The following is a 27199-nucleotide window of genomic DNA, read 5'->3' as shown; positions in this document are numbered from 1 at the left end:
GTAGGGACAGCAGTGTTCTTTCAGGCCTGTAAGTATTAAACACACTGGACAGTCATCATTATTCCAACTGTACAGACACTCGTGTGAGTCACATTGTATTATTTTGTAACTTCATGAGCATCAGACTCTTGACACTCCCTCCTTTACAAAAAATACTGGTGAAAGAGCAGAGGATGATGATAATCCACTTAACGTCTGCCATGGTACAAATGCTGCTGACTCAGCAGCAAAACATTAATGACCCCTGATCTAGATGGACAAATAGCACTACAGGTAAAATACATTTTTTTGATTTTGAGGTAAACTGTCCTTTTAACATACATTCGAAAATGTAAACCTATGCTAAGCTATATGGGCCCAATATAGTGTATACATTTCACATTGAGAATTCAGATAAAAGTCTCTGCTGCAAAATGTTGTTCTTCCTGCATCCAGTGATGTTGGTGTTATAAAACTACAGGCTGTTTTAGTCTTGATTTCTCCTCCTCTGTGTAGCCAGAGGGTGTGCAAGGTGACTATTTTCACCCAGCGCTGTTTTGGCCAACAAAGTAATTACTATATGCTAGGGTGGTGATACATGACAACGTGGATATGGGCACCAGAACACTGCCTGCAGTGCATCCTGGTACATGTAGGCACTATAAGCAGAAGTGTTTTCTTGGTCAATATAGCAGCACTGAGGAACTTAATGCTTCCATTGACTACATTTGCCATCACTATTGACTGGACGTCCACATGAAAAATGCTGAATTTTCCCTTTAAAGAAGAGGTCACCAATGTCCATTCAGTGCCATAATTAAATGGATAGGTGATTATATTAATGTACAAAGCCATGCTTTAACTTATAGGCAGTGCCTCAGATTGATTTGTTGGCCTCAGAAAAGACTCAGCATACTCCTGTCCGGGCAAGAAAAGTAATTTTTAGATCAAACAGTATCACAGAACTGAATTGGCAGTTGCAATAAAACAATTCCCACACATGGATGAATTTGCCTTTTTTTTTTATTTACAAGTGCTGAAAAAATGACATGGGGAACAACCAGTGCAAAAATCTGTACATAAATTCAGTTGCGGGTTTCTTATATACATGAGTACTGAACAGGAACGTGAATACACTCTTTCTGTCATGCATGTAACAGAATTCACAACACAGCAAAAGACTCGGTGTAAAGATGTCTGATTTAGTCGTAGTCCGTGATGCTAGGGCTGCTCATTCTCCCAGGGTAAAGGTAGGATGAATACGTTGGAGCCCAGGCAAACTGCCTTGTGAAGACAAACTGACAGAAAACATGAGGAGGAGCACAACATAAGAGGGCCCATGACTTAATTAATACAACCCGCCAAGACTTTTAACATAATTAGTCATGGGGAGTTATTACAGCAAGTTAGAACACACCAGAATTTTGGGGTAATGGCCCACGAGTCCGTACGGACAAAACATCAAGGCAAGATTCAGCACATTTCCCCTGATTGACTAGAAAAGGGGGACAGAATAGAAAAAATAAATCCCTCTTGGTGGGCAAAAAGAAAAAAAAACATTCTATGAAGGGAAGTTGGAGGTAAAGTGCATAAAAGCTTAAAATCAAAAAAGGTGGGGGGCCCAAAAATTAAGAGGTACTCCACTAAAACTTGCAGCACACACAGCTTAACAACGGAGAGAGCAGCTATGAGGATTGTCAGGTCAACTGTCTCTCCAACTTTGTTCTACGATGGCAGACACGCGCTTCTCGTACTCCCGCTTGTTCTCCTGGTACAGTTGAGCTGCCTGACTGTTGGCTGGACTGTTGGGGTTTGGTTCATCAAGCAGGGACTGTGCAGAAGAAGAGAAATACTGAATGTGAGAATGTTTCAGTGGAAAATCAAACAACCTTCACCTAAACATTCATCTAATGTTGGCATTTGGTTTCAAGTACTTCCATTTGAATCATGGCTACAGTTTAATTTGGTAATGCAGTAATTGATTTTTACTGGGAATGTGACAATACCAAAAACTCAAGGTACAATAAATAGCATGAAGCAATATTTATCATAATATTAAAAAATAAAGAAAAAACATTAACTTGAATTACTGCCTCACAGTTGTATACCTCTGCAAAACACTAAGGTTCATCCATGTGTATCCAGACTCATAATCTATGTGGTGAAAACTTTTAAAGAATTTATTGAGTGTAATTTTTCACTATATTGACATGACTGACTGCAGTGAATAATTTCCATTGAGAAACATACTGTCTTCACTTTTTACAGAGCAGTAAAGAGAGCTGACAGAGAGCTGACCATTATCATGCCACTGAAGTTGACCTTTGACACTTGGCATGTAAAATGTAATTTTATCCTTTGCTATTAGACACTTGTGTGAAATGTTGACATATTTAGAATATGAATCCTTGAGTTATGGCCAAAAACATACATTGTGAGGTCACAACGACCAAATTTTAATTAGTTTAGCATTGAGTCCAATTGGACATTTGTGCCAAATTTGAAGAAATTGTGTCGAGATGTTCTTGAAATGTTGTGTTCATAAGAATGAGACAGCTGTAACTTAACATGTACAAAACTGTCATGAATTGTTCTTTACAATTAATGTTTAAATTATGTACAAATGCAAAACAAAAACAATAGAGCAGTCAGTAGCACTTAGGGGTGAGGATTCTCAAATCTAAAATGGCTCAAATATCTTTCAATTTATAAGGTCACAATTCAATTTAAACGTGTCAGACTATTATGTTTTTGGACTATCAAGTCTTGATTTGTGAAGATTGACAGATCCTTGGTTTTATCATGACAAATTGTCAGTTACATTTTCAAATATTTCTTTAAAGAGAGTCTATATGGTATCAAGTGTGATCTAACCACTGGTAAGCTGTTGTTTTTTCTTAAGACGCATAAGATGCCACAAGTAGGCAAGGTGTAGAGAAAGAAAATCAACCTCTACTGAAAATAATTATTGGTTGCTGCCCTAAACCTTAGCATCACATTCAGACTTTCACTGTATTTGCAAACTAGGGCTGCAACTAACAATTATTTCATTATCAAATGAAAATGTAAATATTTGTCATTGACATTTTTAACCTTATATTTTCCTTTCCCAGAAGAAAGGTTTCTTTTTGTACAATTTTACATAATCAATTAACAATTTGTAGTCTGACAACAGAAAATTGTATCACAATTCTGATATACGTTGAACAATTTCAATCTTTCATCAAGTAAAAACACCAAATATATGGTGGTTAAAGCTTCTCTGTGTTGAGGATATGATTTGTTTTGTTTGAAATGTAAAATATGTATAGTAGAATATATACAATGAACACAAACAATAATACTGAAAAACTGGGTTTATAAATAAGTGTGTTAAAATTAAAGAATATTATGTATATTTTTAAATGTACAGTATAGATAAATAACTGTAAACTAGAGTAAAGCATTGTTCAGAGTTGGACAAAGTGTACATACATTTCAAACATATATAATTTATTGTTGTTAGTGGACACTTCTTACCTGAATAGAAGTAAGAATAGAAGACACATCATATGTGGGGCTCCAACGATTCTGTAGGATGTCCAAACATATACTGCCATCTGCATAGACTGTGGATATAAGTACAATTATTAATGATGCTCACAGATAAACTTAATAATGGGCCAAAAGTTAAGATAATATTCTTACCGTTTGGATGAAACATCTTTGACACAAATCGTACTGTGGGGGGTTTGTTGGGGTATTCTTCTGTGAACTCTACAATGAGCTTAAATGTACCTGGGACAAAAACAAGACACAAAAAATATTTCTCAGCCATTTAACCTGACTTTGCAGTGGCATCTCCCAACCTAAACAAACAAAAAGCTTTCTCTGTACATAATGAGATGCTTACCATCCTCAAATGGAGTTCCTTCAGGCCTGTAAGGTTAGAGAAAATGGTATTTTGTCATTGCCGTTCATTTCACACTTCATGCACAAATTTACAAAATCTGTATTTGGGGAAATAAACCTGCCCATATACATTATGACTGCGTGTCAATGTCTTACCCAAATATGACTGCATTCCACACCATGATGTTGTTTTCAGATGGGGCACCACTGACACCAGCTGGGGGGTCTTCTTGTAGTCTTTACAATAAAAAAAAAGAAGAAAGTTAGACTAATTTAGCCAGACAAGACAGGTGAATCCCATAATAAAATGGCCTATTTCCTCGTACAACATTAAGCCATGAATACATTTATTTTTCAAAAGAACATCACTCTTCTCATAACTCATGCCAACATGGCTGGCTAGGTACAGTAAGCAGACTCTTCTGCCAAATTATAAAATTATCTTGATTACTTTCCCACCTTGGCCGTGCCATTTACACATTTAAACCCTGATGGTGTTTTGTATTGTAACAAAAGGCCACAAGCCCTTTTACTTTGGGCAAGCATCTTCATACTGCAATAGCAACTAAGCAACTGTCTCTGTACTTTGATCAAGTCAGTGCCATGAAACATATTTGGTATATTGGTCAGTGTATTTTCTCAGCAACAGGTATGCAACATCTTCAAAGTTTTATCAGCTTTGTCATATTTCCATGAGTAACTTCACCCTAAAATCAACATCTCGTTGTTGTTTAAGTAAGAGAAATTAAACTTCAGTACAATATATAATTAGTGTATTTAATATGATTTTGCTGTTCTATACACTCTATCTATTGCATGTCTGTCCATCCTCTTTGCACTCCCTCAGGTTTCTTAAATTTTTTCCATGTTAAAAGAGTTATTTGAGGGAACTCTACCATACCTGATTGAGGGTCTAAAGGTAACAGGGTGTCCCACACTACACAGATTGCAAAGCCCCCTAAGGCAAACTGTGATTTGTGATATTGGGCTATATAATTAAAATCTAACTGGACTTATGAAGCAATAGTAAAACAAAACTAAAATGTTAATGTCTTGCACCCTTTGCCACAAACTTTATGAAACAGTCATATCCAATTCTAATACTGTCAGTTGTACAATTACCTTTGAATAAAAGAAACTTGTGAAAGGTTTCAATAGCTTTCTAGGAAACACTTATCATGACCTCAACATGTAAGTTTCCTGTACTGCACACCACTATTAGTACCTCGGAAGATCTGTCTAAACTTCTGTAACTTAACGGATCCTTTCGGAAGTACTGTAATTTAAAAAGATGTAAACATGATTGAGAACTGTGTTGTAACCAGTATAATTTCAAATAGGAAATGTGCAGCTTGCTAGTAAGTTAACTTTACTGTGGGCAACCTGTTCCGTTACTGTTGTTGCCAAGTACAGAAAATGCAGCCCATTGTATTAAAGTTGTTCTCACATTCAACACAATGTGCTCGTCTGGGATTTCAGGATAATATTTTCTGGTGTTAAATCTTGATTCATAACTCAATAACGAACACCAACCAAACTTTGATTAACGAGCTTCATAGTGTACGAGCCGTTAGTTTCTGATTATAACACAGCAAACGTCAATGTTGGTTAGCAAAGTACACTATCTGATACTTATTAAGCTAGCTATTGTTTAAGAGACAGGTGGACATGGAGCACTGAGGCTTGATCCATAACCTTACATGAGTTTGTGCAAGGATAAAATGATCAACCGGCCACTTACTACGGACATTTAAATGTTCACAGGTTTAAGAGTTACGCTAGCAGCCGTAAGCTATGACAGTAACCATAGTCGACTAAACTGTTAGCATGCTAGCACTGTTAGCTTCTAGCTGCGGGTGAAGCGCTTTTAAAAATGGTCGCTATGTCACTTAGATGCTTCAAGTTCCTTAAAACACGAGATAAACTACACAGTGTTTGTGTAATGTTCATATTTTACTGTGGATATAGCTGAATCAATAAGTGTACATTAAAGAAAAAGCTGGTTAGCTATGACAAGCTAACGAAAGCTAGGCTAATGTTAGCTGTTTTTGACAAATCATAGCTAACTAACATTATCGGCATATTTTCCGACCATCAACTCACCGTTTAAAATCTCTCATAAGTCTCCTTCGAGCGGGGGTTGACATGTTTAACTTGTGGGACGTCTATTCACAACACGGATACGTTGATGGGAGCTTATTTTATAAAAACGTTATATTGTACTTAATTGTTATTTGACACCTCCACAATTACTCCGTTCCCAGTAGCTCGTCGCTCTCGATAATCCTGCCTCTCTGGTTAGCCCAGCTAGGTTTACAGGACGATACCACGTCACGGAAGAAGCAGGGGACGATTTTTAGTGCCAAATTACACAGAATTTTCTTTCAGTGGAATATCAATACAAGAATCCGGTGTCGTTAATAAAACACATGTGGATAAATACATTATGATATATAATAAGATACATTCATCTGTTACGTTGTTTCATTTAACAACAATTATTTTTTCTCCCCCATTCTCATTAAGGTCGTTGCCTGTCGTGGGGCGTGGCCACAGTGACGTGATGTTTGTGCAGCGCAGCTATGATGAAGGTCGCCTCTGGTGACAGGTGACTGTTGGCAGTACATCACTACTGCTGTGGCCCTAAACGTGAGGCTAGAGGGGGGCAGTCTCGTCTGTAACATTTAGAGCTGTTTTGTGGACCAAATGGACTATCCGACACTTTGATTAATGTAGCTAGATCATAAATACATTTACCGAACAACAAACTGTCTGTTGTGCAAAGATGGGCCCCAATATATGAACCAAAGAAAAATTTAAAAGGTATGAGGGATTGGGGATTGGACTGAGGTGATGGAAATCCATGAGAATAGAACAATAAGAGGAGGATTTGATCACTTTAAAGCCAAAGAAAACAGAATCCTGTTAATTTTCCCTGTCTTACATTCATCATTCACAGCACAAAATTACCATTCATCTTTACGGAAAGTTGTCTCAAGAGAGAGAGTAACTAAGAATAGACTGAAACTAGAACAGTGAACTCAATAGAGTGCAGATGTCCAATATATTTGGATGTAACCCCTTTGTGATAACCAGTATTTTGTCATAATAAGTATATGAATTCTTGAGTTACGACCAAATACGTGTTTTGTGAGGCCACAGTGACTTTAGACCACCAAAATCTTATCAGTTCACCCTCGAGTCCAGGTGGACGTTTGTACCAAATTTGAAGAAATTCCTGTAAAACTTCTATATCATGTTCAGTGGGATGGACGCGACCCTGATCTTTGGCCACCAAATTTTAACCAATTTGTTTTAGAGCCCAGGTGTTCATTTGTGTAAAGTTTGAAGGTGTTCTTGAGATATTGTGTTCAACTGGTCACACATGCACACATGTAAGCAGGTGATTGCATGATCCCTCCCCATGTTTACACCTAGCAGAGATTAAAAAACGTGATGAAAATGCTTGTGCACGTACAATGGAAATGCTTAAAATGTATGTGAATTGAAAGATCGTTAAAAACTGATATAATAAAGTTGACTGACATGTTATTTGAAACAATGTTGCTCTAATAATCTGTCTACCATTCATTATTCACAACAGCAAACTGACTTTTATCATTTGCAACAAACAATTTTTGTTAGCTCTGGCCCCTACCTCCATATTATCAAACAAATTTTTGTTACTTCAAACCGTCATATCTATGCAGCCAATAAAATGTAATTTATTATTTGCTAACATGAAATCTTTGCCATTACACAAGTTAACTTTACATGTGAAGCAGACCACAAGAAGAATGACCAAACTAAATTTTGCCAAACTTGTTTTTAATTAGTAATGAATTACATGGGATGTACTTGCATTTTTATTATTCTTATTATTAACATCAAGGGGGGGGGGGTCACTCCACCTCTGGCTGCGACAAAAACAAAATTTAAGCATTGGCAGTGGTTCCATACAGATGCTTACTTGAGTGTATATCAGAACAAGGTTATTTATAGCTTAACCAAACTTGTACAATAAGCTAAACAATCACTTTCCTTTTAACAACACAAACAAACTTAATAAAATTTATCAGTTACAAAATTTCAATCCATCCACAACAATGGGCCTGCCCTTTATAACAAGAATTGATCATTTTAATGAGTATCACACCACTCAGTGGCTTTAAGGCAAATTAATGCTTGTTTAGGCTTGTATGAGATTCAGGCAAAAAAAAGGACGGCCTGTCAAGCAGATCTTTACGACTTTAAGATCCATGGTAAAGAAGCATGGTGTTGAAGAAGGCATGGTCATAGAGCTGCTCTGCTTTCACAGACTTCTGGTGCTCCACCTGGCTGCCTGCAGTGCTGTTGTTCTCAGGTGAGTCACTGTAGATGAGTTGGCCATGGAGGACCTCTGCTGCTGGGTCACACCCAAACGGAGGCTGTGGTTGATTGTGACCATTTAAGGAAAAATCCTCACAGTGCCTCTCACCTGCCACTGAAAATGAGATAAACAGTCAAAGGGCTTATACAAAATGAATGTGACCATATTAGTTTTTATATAACAGGAGGTATAACACTGAATTGATTTTGTTTTGCACAACTACAAAGTTTAAAACCTGTTATGTGACCACATTTCAACACACACAAAAAGATAATCAGTAAGTTGCAAAATACATTCTAAAGCCTTGTGTAATCCCACAAGTTTGACCCGAGACCTTGTTGTAAATAGGTCACATCCTGATCTGCAGTTGCTGTGACATACAGTGAGCACTGCATGACACACTGACCCAGTTCTTACACTATGGTGGTATTCAAGATATTGCATCAAGTCAAGAAAAACTTAAATGTTCCAGACATGTTGGTATGCCATTATCAAAACCCCCACATAATGAGCAGATGTGATTTAAATTAGTGAGGTTTAGTTTAATTACACCATGTTGCTTTGCATTTTTCTGACAAATAATCCCCTTTTTTCACAGGCCAGAAAATATGCCATGGGGACAGAACTTGACAGATGCATGAGATTTCACCAAGAAAAAAGTCCACCACAATCACAGTTATAAAATTCATCAACATTTAATGATTTCACACAATCAATACAAAGCTCAACCTGCTCAGTGCTAGGCACTGAACGTTCCAAATTGAATGACTATACACTCAAACCTTTTGGGAGGTAAAACAAAAACAGACACCACCTGCAACATGAAACCATACTACAAAATACAGAAAGAAGAAAGAATTTCCCTTACAATTATCTATAAAAGTTCAAAATAATGTACAAAGAGTAATTTTTCAATTATTAAATAAAGCTCAAGAAATAAGGCTTTTTGCAAATCCATGCAAACATTCTTGAGCAGAACTGTTTACTCATAACTACTGATCATAAAATGGCCAATTACCAATTTCAAAATCAGACTGGATATTTTTATATATAATATACAGGTGTGCAAGCCCTGCTAGTTTCCTAAAAAAAAAAAAAAAAAAAAAACTGCTACCACGTACAGCAAACATTCTCCATACTTGAGAATCAAATAAGCACAAAGCCAAATTAAAAGGAAAGGGGAAAAAAGGAGAATAACTAAATTCCAAGCCCATGGACCACTATGTCGTAGTACATAACATCTACAAACTACAAGAAAGCTGCACAGTGAGTTGTTTATACTTTACAAGCTACATTCATGTTGGGATATGCTTTGGCATAAGGTCATTCTTAAATACAAAACAGCATAAGCTCATGTGTTGTAGCATTTAACCTCAGGGGACATTTCCTCAGTGTATATTAAAGTAATCTTTACATCATCAATCAAGCATCATATCAAAATAAAAAGAATATTTGATTTAATTCATCAATCTCAAACATCTGCCTGAAGAAATCCATCCAATCACCATTCAGATATTACATTTCATGTGCACACTAATAGCACTTTTAAGCCATATCTCTTAACAGAACTGTAAAGGAACAGCACACTTTTCCTAACTTATCTGGGATGAGGATATAACTGCTTTAACCATTACATACTGAAATTCACCAACATTCCCAGCACAAGGCAAGCGTGACCAAGACCACCCCCCCACCCCAAATCAGCCAATATGACCTCACTGTGTCAAGGGAATGCCAATCATTTTGCGTTATCTAGAATGTTGCTGTATAATTGTGCAAAACAAAACTCATCCTTTCACTATAAACATAAAAAATTAAGGATTATACAACGATTATCTGTAGAACTGGACGGATGTATTAACTAAAACGTGTAACAAAGAACTCTCAATACTTTTATCCATCCGAGTATTATCAGTTACATGGAAAAGTAGAAAATACAGCACGCACACACACACACCGCTATTCATCTTTCAAATGTAGCTTACCACCAAATCAAAACAGATACATATTCCTTTAAGCATGTTTTATGCAAAAAAAACATAGCCAGACGATACCAAAAAGATATACTGCACAAATGGGAACATTAGTGTGTGCCGCTACACACACACGCCCTCTACAGGTAGGCATAAGAGTTGGTGCAACGACAGGGGGTCTGCATTGATGCCACAGTGATGACTTCCAGCTCTTTAGTTGCAGGGCTCGACCTGTCCTGTCCCCCCTGGTCCTCACACTGATCCATGGGCCCCGGCCCTTGTGGTGCTGCAAACCCATTGTGCCCAAATGCAAAGGGTCCTGGCCCACCTGAGGTTACAGTCGCTGCCAACTCCATGTTCATGCTTTCCATCTGGGCCTCTCCAGCACCACCCAGTGGCCTGTTCCCGTTCAGAAATTCTGGTGGCATGACCAGACCTAACAGAAAGAGATGCATATAAAAAAATAAACTTTATTTGCTGCAAAAAACTAATTATAAAAAGACAGTTGTCTCAAACTCTAACAAGGCCTCTGTTCCCTCAAAACCAGAACATTCACATATAATTATTCATTAGATATGTGTTTATAGTTAATAATTTGTTCTTGCATTTGTCTTTACCATCATCATTCCACAACTTTTTTAATTTTTTAGTTCATTCATATACCAGATGAGTTGATCATCATGATCAACTTAAGAGATTTCATCAATCAAATCATTTTTAAATTTGTTTATTCTTCTTTCTCATATTGTTATGCATTTCATTGTTGCTTATTGTGTGTGTTTCTTGATGTCTTTTTTAAATTGTATTGAGAAATTATAATGCAGTTTTATGTGCATGTAAAAAATCATGACTATAAAGCTAGGGATGGTATTTAAAGAACTGTTTCTTTATATTATTCAAATTTTTTCACTTCAAACATTACAGAAACAGTAAGCCATCATATAAAACTCCATTTGAATTTCTTGCTGTTCCTGCCTCTATTTTGAAGGCATTGCTGCCTTTAGAAATTTACACTAAACTGGAGTTTTCCCCCTCTGACTAAAATTAGAAAAATAAATTATTTAACTCTGGTTCCACCACACTATTGCAGGTCTTTTAATTAAAAATGTCTTAGATTCAGACTCTGCAAGTAGAAGTGGTAAGTATCTCTCAGCTCCCTAGTCCGGCATTGCAACACTGTACAATTAAATAGTTTGTTTTATAACAACAAACCACTTACAGCTGATGCCTGATGATGAATAAAATGTGTGAAGTAGGGCTGAGCAATATATTGAGATTGACCGGATATTTTACACCATCATATCATGATGTGTCATAAGCTTAGTCTTTTCCTGGTCTTAAAGGCTGAATTGCAATAAAGTGATGTAATTTTCTGACCTTAGCAGACAGTTCTAGCTGTTCTATTGTTTTGTAAAAGCACCTTTCCTACAATAATGCCACAATATGGATATCAAGGTTTGATTTAGTCCATATTACTCAGCCCTAACACTACTACAAGTAAAAGTTCTGCATGTAAAACCTTGATAAGTAGTTAATAGATTACTGCTGCATTAATGTGTATGTTGCATTTTAGTGCCATACGTTTGGTTGAACTAATTTAACAACTTTCTATACTGCTGGGTATAGGAATGTATCATATTCTTATTATTTTAGAAAATGTGTATATCGAAAAATATATTGTATATCATGGAACAGTCTAAAATTAAAATTAGAGTCAGACCACTGTGTAAAGTCTTCTCCAGCACATCCCAAAGGTTCCCAATGGGGTTAAGGTCTGGACTCTGTGGTGGCCGATCCATGTGTGAAAATGATGTCTCATGCTCCCTGAGCCACTCTTTCATAATTTGAGCCCAATGAATCCTGACACTGTCATCTTGGAATATGCTCATGCCATCAGGGAAAAAAAAATCCACTGATGGAAAATCATTCAGCATAATCAGGTAGTGAGCTGACCTCATTTTATGGGCACATAATGTTGCTAAACCTCGACCTGAGCAACAGAAGCAACCCCGGATCATAACACTGGCCCCACAGGCTTGTATGGTAGGCACTAGGCATGATGGGAGCATCATTTCATCCGCCTCTCTTCTTACCCTGATGCCCTCATCACTCTGGAACAGGGTAAATCTGGACTCATCAGACCACATGACCTTTTTCCATTGCTCCAGAGTCCAATCTTTTTCCAATTAGCCTCACTGATAAGTGGTTTTCTTAAGGCTACACAGCTGTTTAGTTCCAATACTTTGAGTTCTCTTCACATCGTGCGTGTGGAAATGCTCTTACTTTCACCATTAAACATAGGCATGACTTCTATTTTTGATTTTTCACAATTTGATTTCACCAAACATTTAAGTGATCTCAATAACGATCATTCAACTTTTTTTTTCACTAACATTTTTTCCTCGAAGATGATGGCTCACCACTATCCTTCCAAGTTTTAATAATGTGCTGGACAGTTCTAAACATGATTTTAGTAGTTTCATCAATCTCCCCAGTTGTTTTCTTTGCTTCGCATAGGCCAATAATTTGACTCTTCTGAAACAGAGTCCTATCTTTTCTACGACCACAGGATATGTCTTCTGACATGGTTGTTTAAGAAATGAGAGGCTTCTTGCTGCATCAGTTAGGGTTAAATAACTTGTTGCCAGCTCAAACATATTAATCACTGCAGTAATTATCCAATGGAAGGCTCTTACATATTTGCTTAGTTAATTCCAGGTGGTGACTTTTTTTTTTTTTAGCAAGGCAGTGTATATGGTGCATGCATGTGCATTTTATATCAGCTGACCCTTTTTATATGAAGTCATACATCCACAAGGAAAAGTTTTGTCTGTGCGTTAGTCTTAACCAGCAATGTTCAGTAATTTTGTTCATCATCACTGCATGTGCAGCAGACTAAGATAACATTAGATGTTCAGGCTGTAGCATACTGATGCCATTTTCCCTTTCAAAGAAACCTGGTTAAAAAAAACAAAACAAGGCAACCTAAAAGTAACTAAAAACAGGTTTGATCAGCTCAGTGACCTACCGTTAGGTCGAGCCTTCTTCACTGGGTTTGCTTCCATACCATCGAACGACCTCTTTCTGTTGGGCACGCCATTCAAGAAGCTGCGTCCCTGGATAGTGGGGTGAGCGTGGCCCCCATTCTGGGTCATGCCATTCAGAAAAGCCCCGTTATGGGACTGAGCCATGTTTTGCTGGAAGTTCTGGGCATTGGAGAGAATCTCAGCGCACTCCTGGAATCCCTGGGCGTGGGCCAGGTCAGCAGCAGTCAGCCCACTGGCATTCCTCATACTGCACAACGGGAAGGAGAAGTGTTAGAGACTCTTAATGTACGTTTCATTCACACAAAAAACAAACAAACAAAAAACAAGACACTCCCACGCGTGCACACACACACACACACACACACACACACACAGGCACACACATACAGACTCATTAAGCAAGTATTCGCACACACAGACAGACACACAGATGTAAAGAAATATCCTGTGCTGCTCTATTCTCTCACATCGTCTTCGTCATCCTCATGAGAGATGACGACTGATCCTTTTGGATCATTCATCTTCCATAGAACTTAAATCTGGACAGTTTCCAAATAATTAAGGAAACATGTCTTCTGCAACAGGATATGATTAAGACAACTGATGATATGCACCAGTTTATTTGAGAAGAACCTGAAATGACGATAAAGATATTTTGTATCAAATGATCCAGTGAATCCAAAGGGGAATTTCTGCAGGTAAAGAGATAAAGAGCTTTGTGTTGTCTGCAGGACAAATGAGACATCAAGGAGGATTTTATGAAGGTCTGCTGTCATCTCACATTTTCACAGGTTATACTACTCAAGGATTTCTGCAATGTTGGCATCCAAATCTCAGCCAATGATGTAGCCATGTCCCAAATTTTAGCTGCAGAAAGGAAACCTGGAGTGGTGTACGTGTCAGCATGAATGTACACTATATAAAATGTGTGTGTGTGAGAAGTGTGAAGCTGAAATGGAAAATAATAGGTTGTGGAATTCTTCTGAGACAAGTAGAGACAAGATCCAGAAGGTTGACCATCCAGACGAAGCCAGAACGTAATAGAGAAGTATCTTCAGAGTAAACCCCACAGATTCAATGAACCCTGGACAAACTACAATGTTTGACCATTAGAAATCCAGATGTCTTCTCTTGGGATGCTTTTAAGACCTCGTCTTCATCTTGTTTCAGGAAGGATGAACAAGAGAATGAAATATAAGAGAAAAAGCTGTACTACTTTAACAGTCATTTGTATGACCATTCATTACTCAAAATAGAGTCTTTGCACTACATACAGTTGTATTAATCATATCCAGTTGCAGCAAGAGCATCGTGATTTTCTGAGTGCAATAATGAATGAGCCAACAGTGCAGTGTCAAATTTTCAATTTTCAGACTTGGACATGGCACACGAGTGTGGAAGTAATTTCACAGAAAAATAAAACCAAGATAGACGACTGGTTTTATGAATACAATTAAATAAAACTACATAAATTAAAGAATAAACTATTTATCTGTATGTCGCTGCTACTGTTAGTAATATAAATAATAAATTGCCAGGTATAACAAGGTCAATCTTCTCCTGCTGATGTGAACAGAACGTGCAGGAACCAATATCTGCTAGTGTACCTCTAACCAATAGGGGCTTTTTAGCTTAATGGTGAGAATTTTCCTCCTCTCCATTGGCGGATTACAAAACAATACTGCGCTTGTTCTGTGTCTAAATATGATCTCACTGTAAAATGAGTTCCGTAAGCAAACAGCCATGTCTTTGTCAGAGAAGTGGGACTCTGGCCCACATCCAAGCTTGGACTTATTGAAATGTGATTGGAAAAACGGAAACTTCACCATCTTCAGCTTATTTTACATACATATGATTTCATCAGAGAAAAGGTAATATCCATTTTTAGTCAACAAAATAGCATACTTGACTGCTTCAGGAACTATATGATTTCACACTATGTTTTATTCTACTGTAGTTTATTTAACTACTTATTATTAAGTGACATTGACTTCCACACAGTGACGCAGAATTCAAAGGACACAGTTGCTGTTTGGTCATTCATTGTGTTTAGAAATTGTTCTTTCTCTGCATTTTCATCTAAACAGTTGTGCAAAAAAGAAACATTTCAAGAGCTAGTGCACATGAAAAACATTTTATAAAGAATTTAAGATTGAAAAAAACAAAAAAGTAAAATCACACAATAACTTGTTGCACATTACCCGTCCCCTTCAAAATTAACGCTTCCAAAGGATTATTCAAAGAGATTACATTTATATCCAATATCATTTTGAGTTAAGGAAGGTGGATTGGTCTCACTCTAAGGAATAGAAATTCAACTATTCAACAAATCCAACCATTTAAATGTTATTTACAACAGTGAACAATTCAGTACTCAAAAAAAAAACAAAAAAACCCCTAAAACTTATATTCTCTCTGAGCAAAAAAATGTGCTTCTCATTAAAGCACTAGAGGGGAACAAATGGATTAAAAAAAAAGCAAAATAAAGTTTAAGGAATTCCGTATATTATCTTGTCCTTTAGCAATAATACGGTACTGTCAACTACATTCATTATATTTCTGTCAATGATAAATGCTACAAAAAGTACTTGTCATACTTGTTGACCAGAGGACATCCAGTGTGCAGCCTCTGGAACCACTTGTGTAACCTCAGATTAAATTTGACCAAATCTTCCCTAACACTGGCTTTTTTTCCCCAACAGTTTTTCCAACACTTAAAAAAATTAAATACTGAGGGTGGCTGCAAAGCCCACTCATATTTTTAGAAGGTAAAAGATCTTATATTTCTTGACAAAGCAGTCCTATTAAGTCCCACAGATTTGCACTCGTCCTAGCTTTGTCTTAAGATTTGACCAAATAGAAGTAAAGAGGGTTTTGAGTGCTATAGTGTTACAACAGCAGATGTCATGGAACATTTTTGGATACACAAAAGACCCTAATTTTTGCGCTGATAAAGTCACTGTCGCACATTTCTCCTTACTCTCCCTACAATTCTTTAGTAAATAAACTCTACTGTTGAGCCTCATTCTCTTCTGTAGCTTAACTTCTAATATAATTTCTTCCTCCATTTTGGATTAAACGACCCCCTAATAAATGTAAAGTCAATAATCCATTTACTATAACAGTATTCCTTTAGTGAGACCTGACCACTACAGTGAGCACTGATCCAGAAAAATGAATAGTGCACTAGTTAACCCAGGTTTGATTTAAAACTTAAAAAGGAAGCGTTAATTCTTTGTAAATGCCTGGTATGCTTTGCTTTTCCGTCCTAAGCACACAATATGTATCTTCTCTAACTATCGTCTAACCTTCCAGAGGCAGCCTATTATCATGCTACATGTTGACATGGGACTCACGTGATTAAACCTGTCCATATAAAGGGCTCCTATGGTTAGTTCACATAATCAAAAAACAAATCATAAAATAAAAACAAAAGACTAGATACAGGAACAATCATGGATAATAAGCAAAGCATGCAGGTCTAAAACTTTAGTTTTGATTCATAAAAAACCTAGCATTAAAACCAATCACCGCAAGAAATACCTCAACAGTTTGCCAGTGTGTAGATAGGAAGCGATAGTGAGAACACTCAATGCCACAACAGTGCGGCTATCCCAGGGAACGGGGCAGACTCAGCAGTGTCTATTCTCCCCCTTTCTAGGATTACTTGAAAAAACCAAGTCATTTCCAATTCAATGGCTGCAAAACATTAAGACGTACGGTTCTGGTTCTGTTAACAGTATAGAAAACTTTTTTTCGTAACTTATTGTCACTTTCATAAAGGAAAAGGTGACAAAGATTAGATGTCAAAACAGACTATGATATTGTATAGGGTTAATACTGTGACATACAAAATGAAACATTTCTGTGTAGAAGATAAAAATATTTGGTACAGTGAAATGACAGTGAATAACCATTGCAACAGGATGATTGTTAGCATTACACAATTGAATACATGATGCTATGCATATCTAACCCATCTCACTCAGCTGCTCTAAGCCTCTGTCTCTGCTCTACTCTCATCACTGGCAGCCTCTAAACACTTTGCTACCTGCAACTAGCTCGCTAGTAGACCCCTTAACATTTTGAGGCTCATGACAAATAATAATAACCTATTTTTAATAAAGAATGATGGACTTTGAGTGTTTTAGTGCATCTAGATTATATTTAAAAGGTGGAAACTAAGAGATAGAAAGGCATTGTAATTATCAGAGCATTTTTTAGATATTATTTTGTCTGCACAAGGTAAAGTTAAGGATATTTCTGTTCCACTGAGTCGATGAATGCATTTTAGTTATATTTTCAATGTTTAATCTAAGAAAATTTTCTTTATCATGTTACTTTAGATTAAATAATATTGATTTCAACATAAGAATTTTGTCACGCAAGGATAAAATGGACAGACAAGTGTGCAAATCACATTTGTTTCTTCAGTATGAAGAGGAAAAGTCTTCTTCACATGACTCTTCCAGTCTGTCTGAACTAAACTGATTCAGATGCAGCGCTTCACAAGACCATTCCAGTCTTGCTGAACTAAACCGATTCAGATGTAGTACTTTTCCAGAGGAAAGTTCTTCGTACTTTTCCAATGGAAAGTTCTTTTCACTTTGTAATGGGACAGAGATAAGCATCACACTTCCCTCTTTAGCCATTTGATCTATCTATCCCATCGTCTGGAGCAGGCCTCTGCTGTGAAAGCATGTGCAAGCAAAAAATTCCAGCGTGTGAATATGTAAATATAAAACAGGGCTATCAGTGTGAAGGACACAGGCGATTGGGCAATACGAAATGGGAAAATGTCTCAAACCAAGATACCACTGGTGGTTTCAGTTGACCTCTTTCACAGTTCTGCATAGCCAGTGTTTCATAAAAATATATAAAATCCTCTGAGGATGAAAGCTTTAGTTCATATTTTGGACTATAAATGCATCCAAAAGTTTTAAAAACAGATTAGAAGTATAAGGCCTCTGACTCAAACCCACAGGCAGCTATTACGTGCTGTTGGGTGATTATTGATCATCTGTGGCCTTTTTTTTTTTTGGCAGCCGTTCGGAGAACTGAGTAGGTTGAAGCAGTGGCAGGGGCAGATGGTGAGAGCTCTTTGAATCGCAGCTCCACCTAATGAATCAGAGATGGATCCATTTAGAGTGGTTTCTCCTCCCTGTTTACCCACGTCTCTTCTTTTCTTCTTCAACGCACAAAAAGCCTGACAACACCAATGCGGAGAAGAGTAGGAAAAGTCACAACTGCAGAGTGTATACAGTTAGACCATTTATGAGTTCAGAGAGAGACACTAATAATTTCCTCTCATGAAGGCATGGGCCAGCTGGCCAGATGCAGTCCTCGAGGTGTATTCAAGAACAGAGAACGTGAGGTGGCAGAGGTGACGCAAAGCGTTTCATCAAAAGACGAGAGCCCTTTACTCAAGAATCTTCACAAAGGAACTCAATGAGCTAAGAAATTAGCAAAGGGGGATTCCAGGAAGAAAAAAAACAGCAATAATGGCAAGGATTCAAATATTACTGGCAAAAGTTAAGGATCCAAGATCATTAATGTTGTAACAAATCCTGTTCAGGGTATTATTTCAAGGCTTTTTGTAGTATTTTGAGGAACTGATTTTAAAACGTGACTATTAATGTTGATGCAAGTTGCAATAAAGAATAAATTATTAAACTCCACTTCAAAAAGCTAGATTTGCTGGATTTTATCTTCTGAAATACTGGACAAAACAGACTCCATTTAAGTGCGTCATGTCATTGAGCCAGCAACAGCGTTAGCCAGAATGTTTTCTGACTGGCATTCATCCACATTACTGGTGGAGATAAAGGCTTGCCTGAAAGGAGACTTAGTTTCTTTGTATATTTTGTTATGTTGTTTTGTTATGATGCTGTGGGTTTTATAGTAGACTGTTCATTGTTGTCTCAATTTTGTGTTGGACTGGAGTGCAAAGGCACTTTGTAAGCCTCCTACAGAGAGAAAGAGATTTCAGCAATCTTAGAATCTTAGAATAATCAAGCCCTTGCAATAGTGACATTTATGTGAATGGGGAAAAAAAATACCAAGAACAGGAGGAGGGAGAGGATGTGGACCCACGCAGCAACAGAAAAGACGCCAACTTGGGCACCAATTTCGCAGAGAGCTTAAGGTAACATTAAGGATTTGTATAAAGTTAAGTATGCAAAAATAGCATACATGAACGTGTGTTTGTGCCTACCATTTGGTTGGTTAGTAGACATGGGTCGTAGCAGTTTTTATAATGTGAGATGGTAATCCTAAATTTCTGATACTGTCAGACTTTGATCTCAGGCTGTCGTTGGTTTGTTGGTTGAACTTGTGAATGATGGCTTTGAACCTCTTTCACAGTGGAATGTAAGACCACCATTTTAGTGCTACGATCCTTTCACAATGGTAATTTTTCATCTGTGGTATTCATGAAACAGAAATTAAGTTTAAGCTGAATGGAATTTGTTAAGGCCATTGAACTGAGTTACTTACGGGTAAATGTTTTAACAACTAATTTATCATGTATATCATTGCTAAAGTAGTATTACTTCAAATCCAAAAAAGGATTACACTGGATTACAAACAATTTTTTGAATTTGTCATATCATAAAATTATATTCCACAGTATTTTCAACTGCTACACACAAGCAATAAAATACTTTTTCTTAGCTAATCAGTTAAAATTTAATTAAACACCCTATGTTTTACTTGTAAATGTGTATTAGTTCAATTTTGTGTCTTTCCTTGGTATATATTTGTTGACTTTTTTCACATGCATTATGTGCAATTATATGGCTTTGAAAATCTTTTAGTCTTTGGGTAATCTTTTGTCTTAGCAAGACCCAGTACTTTTATTATTAATAAGAAATTTAAGAGCATTTTTTTTTCATTCTTGGTAACATTTGACACCAACTTCATTTTGACATTAGTTTTGAGTTATTTTGTCATGAGCCTCATTCCCACCTAGTGTGCCTTAGTTTCCCTCCCAGTTGTATCCCACTACATATCTGGGTCATAAGTTAAAAAAAATAATAAAATAAAAATAACTTGATAATAAACTAAACTAAATACAATATCTGTGATCTGCAGGGGGAAAAAAATCACATATCATTTTCATCATAAACATTACTCATCAGCTGATAACCAAATGCACATTACAAGACCTCAACAAGAAAATTATGCATTTAATAAACATGTCTGCATGAATTTAATTTGTTGAAACAGCCAAATCAACCCAGGGTTTCATATGCCAAGTAAAATGAAGGTTCAACTAAGAGTATGAAGCAAATCACTTTGGTTTACAGTCTGAATAAGAAAAACTGATTTGTCTAAGCTGTCAGAATCAACTTTTCTGCATAAAAATGACTACATTTCATGTTTATTTTTAGTTTGCATTTTGTCACTTAGAGCCATGAAGTTCAACTTTAAACCTCCAAGGAAGAGAATATGAGATATATCAAAAATATCATTATTACACTATTGAAATAGAGGTGCTGATGGCCCAAAGTCAGCAGAACTAATGTCAAATTTCATTCATTGATCTAAATGATAAAAGCCTCTCCTCAAGTGCCTAATAACAGGAGCCAATATTTCACAATGGTATCTCTGAATAACTTCTTCCACTGACATCATTTGCTGAGCTCAGATTTATAAATACCACACAATGATCATTTTCTCTAACTGCAGGATAAAAACATACAAAACCTTTACATATTAAAGAGCATTTATGAACTCCCTGGTTGTTCTGGGACTCTGGACATCAATGGTGTCAGAATAATGGCATACCACCTGTTGCAAAGAAATGAAGCTGCAAGTAAAATAATTAAGCTGGGATAGAAAAACTGAATTCATGATTTTTATAGGTGAATCTGGTTAAAACATGCTTCAATATTTAATGTTATCTTCCTATTTTATGTATTTTGCTTCAACTTATGTGCATTTATTATTCTAGCCAAACAAAACATGAACTGATTTATGAAACTATGACAGAGTATGACTAAGAAGCAGCTCAAAAAGTAACTTTTGCATACTTATAAAACACATAGGTAGTAGGTAAAAAGTGCTTAGTTTATTGAGTTGACTGACTTACATGACCTTTTGGAAACAACAACTATAATCTTTGAGGCACGCAAGGCAAAACAAAAAGAGTATCGCATAATTTGGCAATTATTTTTCTCCCTACAGGTCTTGGATCTAAACTTAAGAAACAGGAAATATGGGTTGTGCCTTTCTTCATGCTCCAGGTGCCTCAACAGTAACAGAATGTAATCTATAAATGGAAACAAAAGCAGCTGCCAAGTAAAAAGGTGTGGCTAAGCAGTAAAGCTGATTATTTACCCACCTCCTACAATACCTTCAAGAAACAGGGTGGCCTTGGGTGGTTTCTTTCATAATGTAAAATTCATTATCTTATAATCCATGTTATGTGTCTTATCTTGTCAGTATCAAACATATTCTTTTAATTTTGTAGGCCTTATGACAAATGACAGCAGTAGACACTGCAGCAGCTACAACAGTGTCATCAAAAAAGGAAAGAAAATCTAATCTTGCAGTTCTTGTGAAGTCTCCTAAAATGTTAAGTATGCAACCATTAACATATGATTATGCATTTTCATTCTATGCAACAAAGATATAGCCTTACAATACAGACAGTAAAGGGCATAAGAAAAAGAGGCAATGTGCATTTGGTCATCTGGTCAAGCTGTGTATGTAAGACACTAACCAAAACAAATGTTAACAAAGAAAACCACACTCTAGACTTAACAAAGATCATGCAATATGGTCAACTAAGCTAAAAACAGTTTATCAACCTTTACATTAAGTTGTCCTCATGTACATGTAATAATCCCATTGGATTTACAAAGCAGTTAGTTAACATCAAAAGGCACCGTGCAGAGTTAATTATCTACTTTTATTAAGATGCAGCTCTTCCTCAAATCACAAAGGTGATGTGAAAGTCTCTGCTGAATGTAAATGAAAGGTGCTGATGATTTATTGTCTATGAACCCAATAGATCTTTGCTAATACTGTATATTACACACAGAAGACAACTTAATGCGAATTGTTGCAATGATAAACAACAATTTCAAGGATTAACAAAACGTATCACATTTTCAAGGGAGCACCACCAATTCTATTAATATTTAACAACGCAGCTCATGATCAGACTGTTCTAAGAAAACTGTTCTCAACTACTATGTTGACTGTTTTTAAGATTTTACACTGCAACATATCATTTTAACAATTGCTTGGACTATCAATGTCCTTCAAAGGACTGCTGTTGGAAATAAGTGTCTGCTATAAAAATGTGTAGAGTACATTGGACACTGCTTATGTAACTATTAATTTCGTCCTGTGCTTGTCCCTTACAAATAAACTATTTAACTAACTAACCAAGCCAGAGGAATAAAAAAAAACAACCTTGTGGTTTGTCATGGAAACTTGAGTATCCTGACACAAAAAAAGGTTCAAGCCAACTAAGAATCAACTCTTCAGTTAAAAGTCCTCGCCATTTCACGAACTGCACCACAATCATTGATTAACAGCAGCTGGAGGAGGACATTTATGTTTCACCAAATTCTTTGGTGTACATTTTTTAACACCAGAATTGAAAATATTAGTAAGACAATGTGGTGTTTTATTGTAAGAACCTTTAAAAGACTTATTCTGCACTCAGTTACTGTATGAATCTTTAAAAGACTTCTTCTGCACTCAGTTTGATCTACTCTTGAAAGTTGCCCTCAAATTTTAACAACATGGCCAGCACTGTTTTCTGCTCAATGCAGTACACAGCCTAAAAGGATTTAGAGAAAACTTAAAATTTAATAGAGCAGATTCAGCTGTTCTGGCTGGGTATGTGTTAAACACTCAAATTAATTAAACATTCTTATATTTGCAAGTTTCACAAATGGATATTTGTTTATCTAACGTTAAGACCTGCAGATCCTCTCACTTTCATTTTTGCAATGTAGAAAGCGCATTTAATTTTAATCAGTGCTCCGCTTTAAGATTGGTGATGATCCTTTGCAAAGGTGTAACTGAGATGCTAGATAGTAGAGAAGAAAAGAAATGAAGACACAGATCTGATCACAGGACTTACTCAGCTTTCGCTCCCTGAATCAAGAGAGCGTTGATACACTCCAGACTGCCCGCACGAGCAGCCTTGTGGATGGGCGTCTCGCCCACATAGTCCTGAGTGATGACAAAAGGCCACAGTTACACACAGAAAAGCATGATTGTGCACAAGAACAGTAGTGGGAGGGAAAACAGGTATTTGTTTCATACTCTAAATATATGTGCCTACGTTTTTCATCAAATATACCCTCCCTAACTGCCTCCATCTAGTTCCAAGGTTAAAAAAAAAAAACTCCAGGAATGATAACAGATGCAACTCTGCAAGGCATAGCCTGCACTTTTCACCCAGACTTCACCACCGCCCACACACATTTACAGTTAGGAGGAGTGCAGATGGATGAGAGAAAAAAAAAAAAAACATAAGAGGGCTGTCTCTAACCACAACGTAATGTGGGTGGTGCTCAGTTACTGAGCTATTCTGCTACACAACACCAGCTGTGACGAAATATTGTGAATCCTACAAAAGTTACAAGTCACAAATCCTAGAGTTTCCCCCAGGTGTTTATTTCAACATATGCTGAGTAAAGTCAAAGCCAGCTTCGAATATGTGTTTCATGATGACGACAACAAGTTATGTCATCATGACCTACTAATCTGATTTCTCTCAGCAGTGCAGTGGAGCTGAAAATATTAGCCCCAGTCCATGGAAATATATGAAGAGGAAAAGATGTGATGAGTACAGTCTGAGAGCAGACTGTCAGAACATGTGATAAGCAAAACATGCACTATCATAATATGTGAAAGATAAACAGAATTTGGATATAAACCTGCTTCTCCACCTGACTTAATAAGTATTAACAGCACAGCGTGAGGGTCGTGACCCTATTTTAGAGTGATCCTCCTTGATGGGATCAGTCTGAGCTCAACCTCTCATACTGCTCTACTCTTTCCACTCACAAATGTGTACCTCTGCCTGTTTTGTTGTCAGTTGTTCAGTCTTCAGTCCTTTTCTAATGTGCAGTTTTCCTTTTAACATAGTCAGCATACTCTGTGAAAGAAACTGAACTTACTTAACAAGTTGGATGATTTTCACAGAGCTAAAGTGAACGGCTTAATTCCCTAGTGTACAGTGTGCAGGTATGTGATGAGTGTGGATGTGATGTCATACCTGTCTGTTAATATCTGCACCAGCTTGGAGTAGCCATAACAAACACTCAGGGTGGCCCCCAAATGCAGCGATGTGAGTGGGCGTCTGAGCAAACCTGGAGGTTATCGCATTCACTCCACAGCCCACCTGAACCAGCCGCATCACACACTCCAACTGTGACGAGACAAGGGCAATGCATAAAGTCATAAAAATTATTAATAAAGGTATGTGCAGTGATTCAATCACTGTTTTTTTTTTTTAGAAAAAAAGGGCATGGACAGCAGTACAGAAGCTACAGTTACAGGCAAAAAGGAAAAACTAATGTGTGGACTCAGCTCTGAGTCTTCAAGGCTCCTGCTGTGGACATGAATCCAGTGTCTGTGCAAACTACAGGCCTGCCCTTTCCAAAGTGTTGTTAGTGTAAAACAAATCTTAGCACAAGTATGTGTGTATGTTTAGGAGAGGTCAATACAGAGTTCTTTACACATGACTCATTAATGCTTAAAGTGGACTGGGAAGTTGTTTTAAATCAGACACACATTTTTATGGAAGCTCATATCTGCTCAAAGATTGCAGCCCAATCTAAGAAGAAACTCTGTGAATCAGCCAACCACAATAACATTAAGATTTGCTAACAACATTGGTTTTAATCCCACTCATGTCCTGAAATGCGAATATGGGTTGGTGTCATCAAACGGGAGATACAGCGTCCCAGGGTTTAATAAGTTTAGACTAAAAACTCTTTTGTGCATCATTCAATCTTAAAATTAAATATGGAGCTCAATCCCAGATTAAATGTATGTTAAAGGGCCTTGAATGTCATGTTCTGTGTTTATATTGTTAAATGTAGCATATTGTTTGTCTCTTGTCTTAACTTATGTGATTGTAATGTGATGTAGGACATACATACTTTGTTTCTTAGCCTGATGTTTGTCTATGATGTTGCAAATGGAGCAGATATGATGCAAAATGAATTTCAGGCTTGTTCTGACAATAAAAGTATCAATCAGTTTTTGCCAATCACAGTTATGGGATTTAAAATCATTACATGGTAAAAAGATCTAATAGATTAATCTTAGATTATCTTAAAAGTCACATATTTTTATCTTTTTCCCCCATTATTATAATGTAGATTTCTGAATGATCTTATATCACTATTCCATATTCCAACTTTCTATCACATAGTTCTGACTTGTATACTAGTAATTGCAAGTTTCTAACTCAACTTTTTATCTTATAACTTCGATTTTTTTTAAATCTCATTATTAACTTATGTTTTTTAATTCTGACATACCAAAGGGATATTTTTCTTTTAATGTCATAAATGGGCTTCCCTACATTTTTAACATACAGCATTAGAAAAACAAGTAAGTAAATGGAAAAACGAATTACTGACCATTATTCAACACATTAACAGTTTTGTGTTCGTATCTCGCCTGCTTTATTAAACTGTTAGGTGATATCAGTAACGTTAAGTTAAACTATCAGTTTAGCTCACTAACGGTTATTTCTTGTAGCGTTCGGTGTCTGTTAACGTCTCATAAAACGGCCATTAAGTTAAAGTTAAAATGGTTCCCGCTCAATGTAACACTACGCTCTCTGCTCAGAAACCTTGCTTACAGAAGACCTAAAATGTATTGCATATTAGCGCGGTTTATATAAAACCCTTTAGGTATACAGAACTGTATCACTGAATGTTTATGGCCCATTGTCTACCTCCAGTTAACGATGGCTGCGTGTAGTCTCATCAGCCAAGAGTCAATGCAAACATCAGGAAATGGCCGAGCCGAGCCGAGCCGAGGCTCGTGTCGGGGAGCCTAAACGCTCATTCTGAACACAGTTTCATCAAAAATTTCACTATGAAAAACCCGGCTCGTCAAACACCTAGATAGAGAGGTACCTTTCCGAAATGAGCGCCCCAGTGTATGGGCGTCCAGCCGTAGAAGGTGTCCTCCACAGTGAGGTCAGCCGGGTTTGAGGTGCCCTGAAGGAGGGAGCACAAGGCACCGACATCTCCATCCCTGCACGCCCGATGGAGAGGGAAGCGGCTGTTTAAGACCTCCTCGCTCGAGAATCCAGACTCCACTCCCACCGACATTGTTGCAAAAATGGAACTAACTACTAACTGTTTTAGAAGAGACAGCTAAATGGCGAGCTATTGTTGAATTGTGGTCGGAGATGGGGTGCCCGTGTATGAGGACACACGCCACCCTGGCTGGCTGCTGTATCTTTCTTTCTGCCTAACAACAAAAAGCAGCAGACACGGCAGAGCACGCGCCGAAGTGAAACTTGAGAAGCGCCGAGTGAGCTGCAAACTGCGGACTGGATTTCGCATTCCTGACTTTTGTTCCACTTCTTCTTTGATGTTCAGCGGCAGCTGGTGTCCGTAGTAGTGAATTACCGCCATCTTCCGGAGTTAGTGTTCTCCCGTCATCGTGTTCTCTTTTGGAAGCTGAGCATATCCTCCGTCTTGCCCGCTTCACTCGACTCCTCTATGTTCCTCAGTTCTGTCTCTGATAGCCCTATTTTTTCCTTTTGCCATTTTCCCTCTAACTCAACTCCATTTCTGGCCACATGAGCATTATGGTTTCCTTCAAACTGAAACGAAGGGATAATATGCAGCGAGCAGGGCATTATTGCAAAATAAACCCCAACAAGTTGATGCGAGACCTGCTCACTGTTCAGCATTTCGTTTATTACATGGCTACATACCAAA

General features: G+C 37.2%; 2 protein-coding genes across 2 annotated transcripts; both read right to left on the bottom strand.

Annotated features, from left to right (window-relative positions):
* Positions 1–979: 979 nt before the first annotated feature.
* ube2al (ubiquitin conjugating enzyme E2 A, like) lies at positions 980–6163 on the bottom strand. The gene is made up of 6 exons (XM_084724630.1): positions 5974–6163; positions 4027–4107; positions 3872–3897; positions 3667–3756; positions 3499–3587; positions 980–1810 (listed from the first exon to the last, which is right to left on the bottom strand). Exons 1-6 carry the CDS (start codon positions 6015–6017, stop codon positions 1682–1684), a joined length of 459 nt encoding a protein of 152 aa, XP_084580756.1. The 5' UTR covers positions 6018–6163; the 3' UTR covers positions 980–1681.
* Positions 6164–7703: 1540 nt separating this feature from the next.
* On the bottom strand, positions 7704–26748 carry ankrd10b (ankyrin repeat domain 10b). The gene is made up of 6 exons (XM_084724629.1): positions 26384–26748; positions 24505–24657; positions 23362–23453; positions 13241–13506; positions 10541–10648; positions 7704–8353 (listed from the first exon to the last, which is right to left on the bottom strand). Exons 1-6 carry the CDS (start codon positions 26579–26581, stop codon positions 8121–8123), a joined length of 1050 nt encoding a protein of 349 aa, XP_084580755.1. The 5' UTR covers positions 26582–26748; the 3' UTR covers positions 7704–8120.
* Positions 26749–27199: the final 451 nt, after the last annotated feature.

Source organism: Lutjanus erythropterus, chromosome 8 (assembly GCF_056507025.1).
Source record: "Lutjanus erythropterus isolate fLutEry1 chromosome 8, fLutEry1.hap2, whole genome shotgun sequence".
NCBI classification, from domain to species: domain Eukaryota; kingdom Metazoa; phylum Chordata; class Actinopteri; order Lutjaniformes; family Lutjanidae; genus Lutjanus; species Lutjanus erythropterus.
Note: the sequence above shows the minus strand (reverse complement) of the source record. Positions and strands in the feature narration are given on the sequence as shown.

Bases quoted from the DNA above. Each gene is read 5' to 3' on its own strand.
- ube2al (XM_084724630.1), bottom strand. From the start codon at position 6,017: ATGTCAACCCCCGCTCGAAGGAGACTTATGAGAGATTTTAAACG. The intron at 3,898-4,026 runs GTAAGACATTGA...CTAACCTTACAG, and splicing joins TGGAATGCAGTCATATTTGG to GCCTGAAGGAACTCCATTTG. The intron at 3,757-3,871 runs GTAAGCATCTCA...TTTTTGTCCCAG, and splicing joins AGGAACTCCATTTGAGGATG to GTACATTTAAGCTCATTGTA.
- ankrd10b (XM_084724629.1), bottom strand. From the start codon at position 26,581: ATGTCGGTGGGAGTGGAGTCTGGATTCTCGAGCGAGGAGGTCTTAAAC. The intron at 13,507-23,361 runs GTAAGTCCTGTG...CCCGTTGTGCAG, and splicing joins ATTCAGGGAGCGAAAGCTGA to TATGAGGAATGCCAGTGGGC. The intron at 10,649-13,240 runs GTAGGTCACTGA...TCTTTCTGTTAG, and splicing joins GAAGAAGGCTCGACCTAACG to GTCTGGTCATGCCACCAGAA.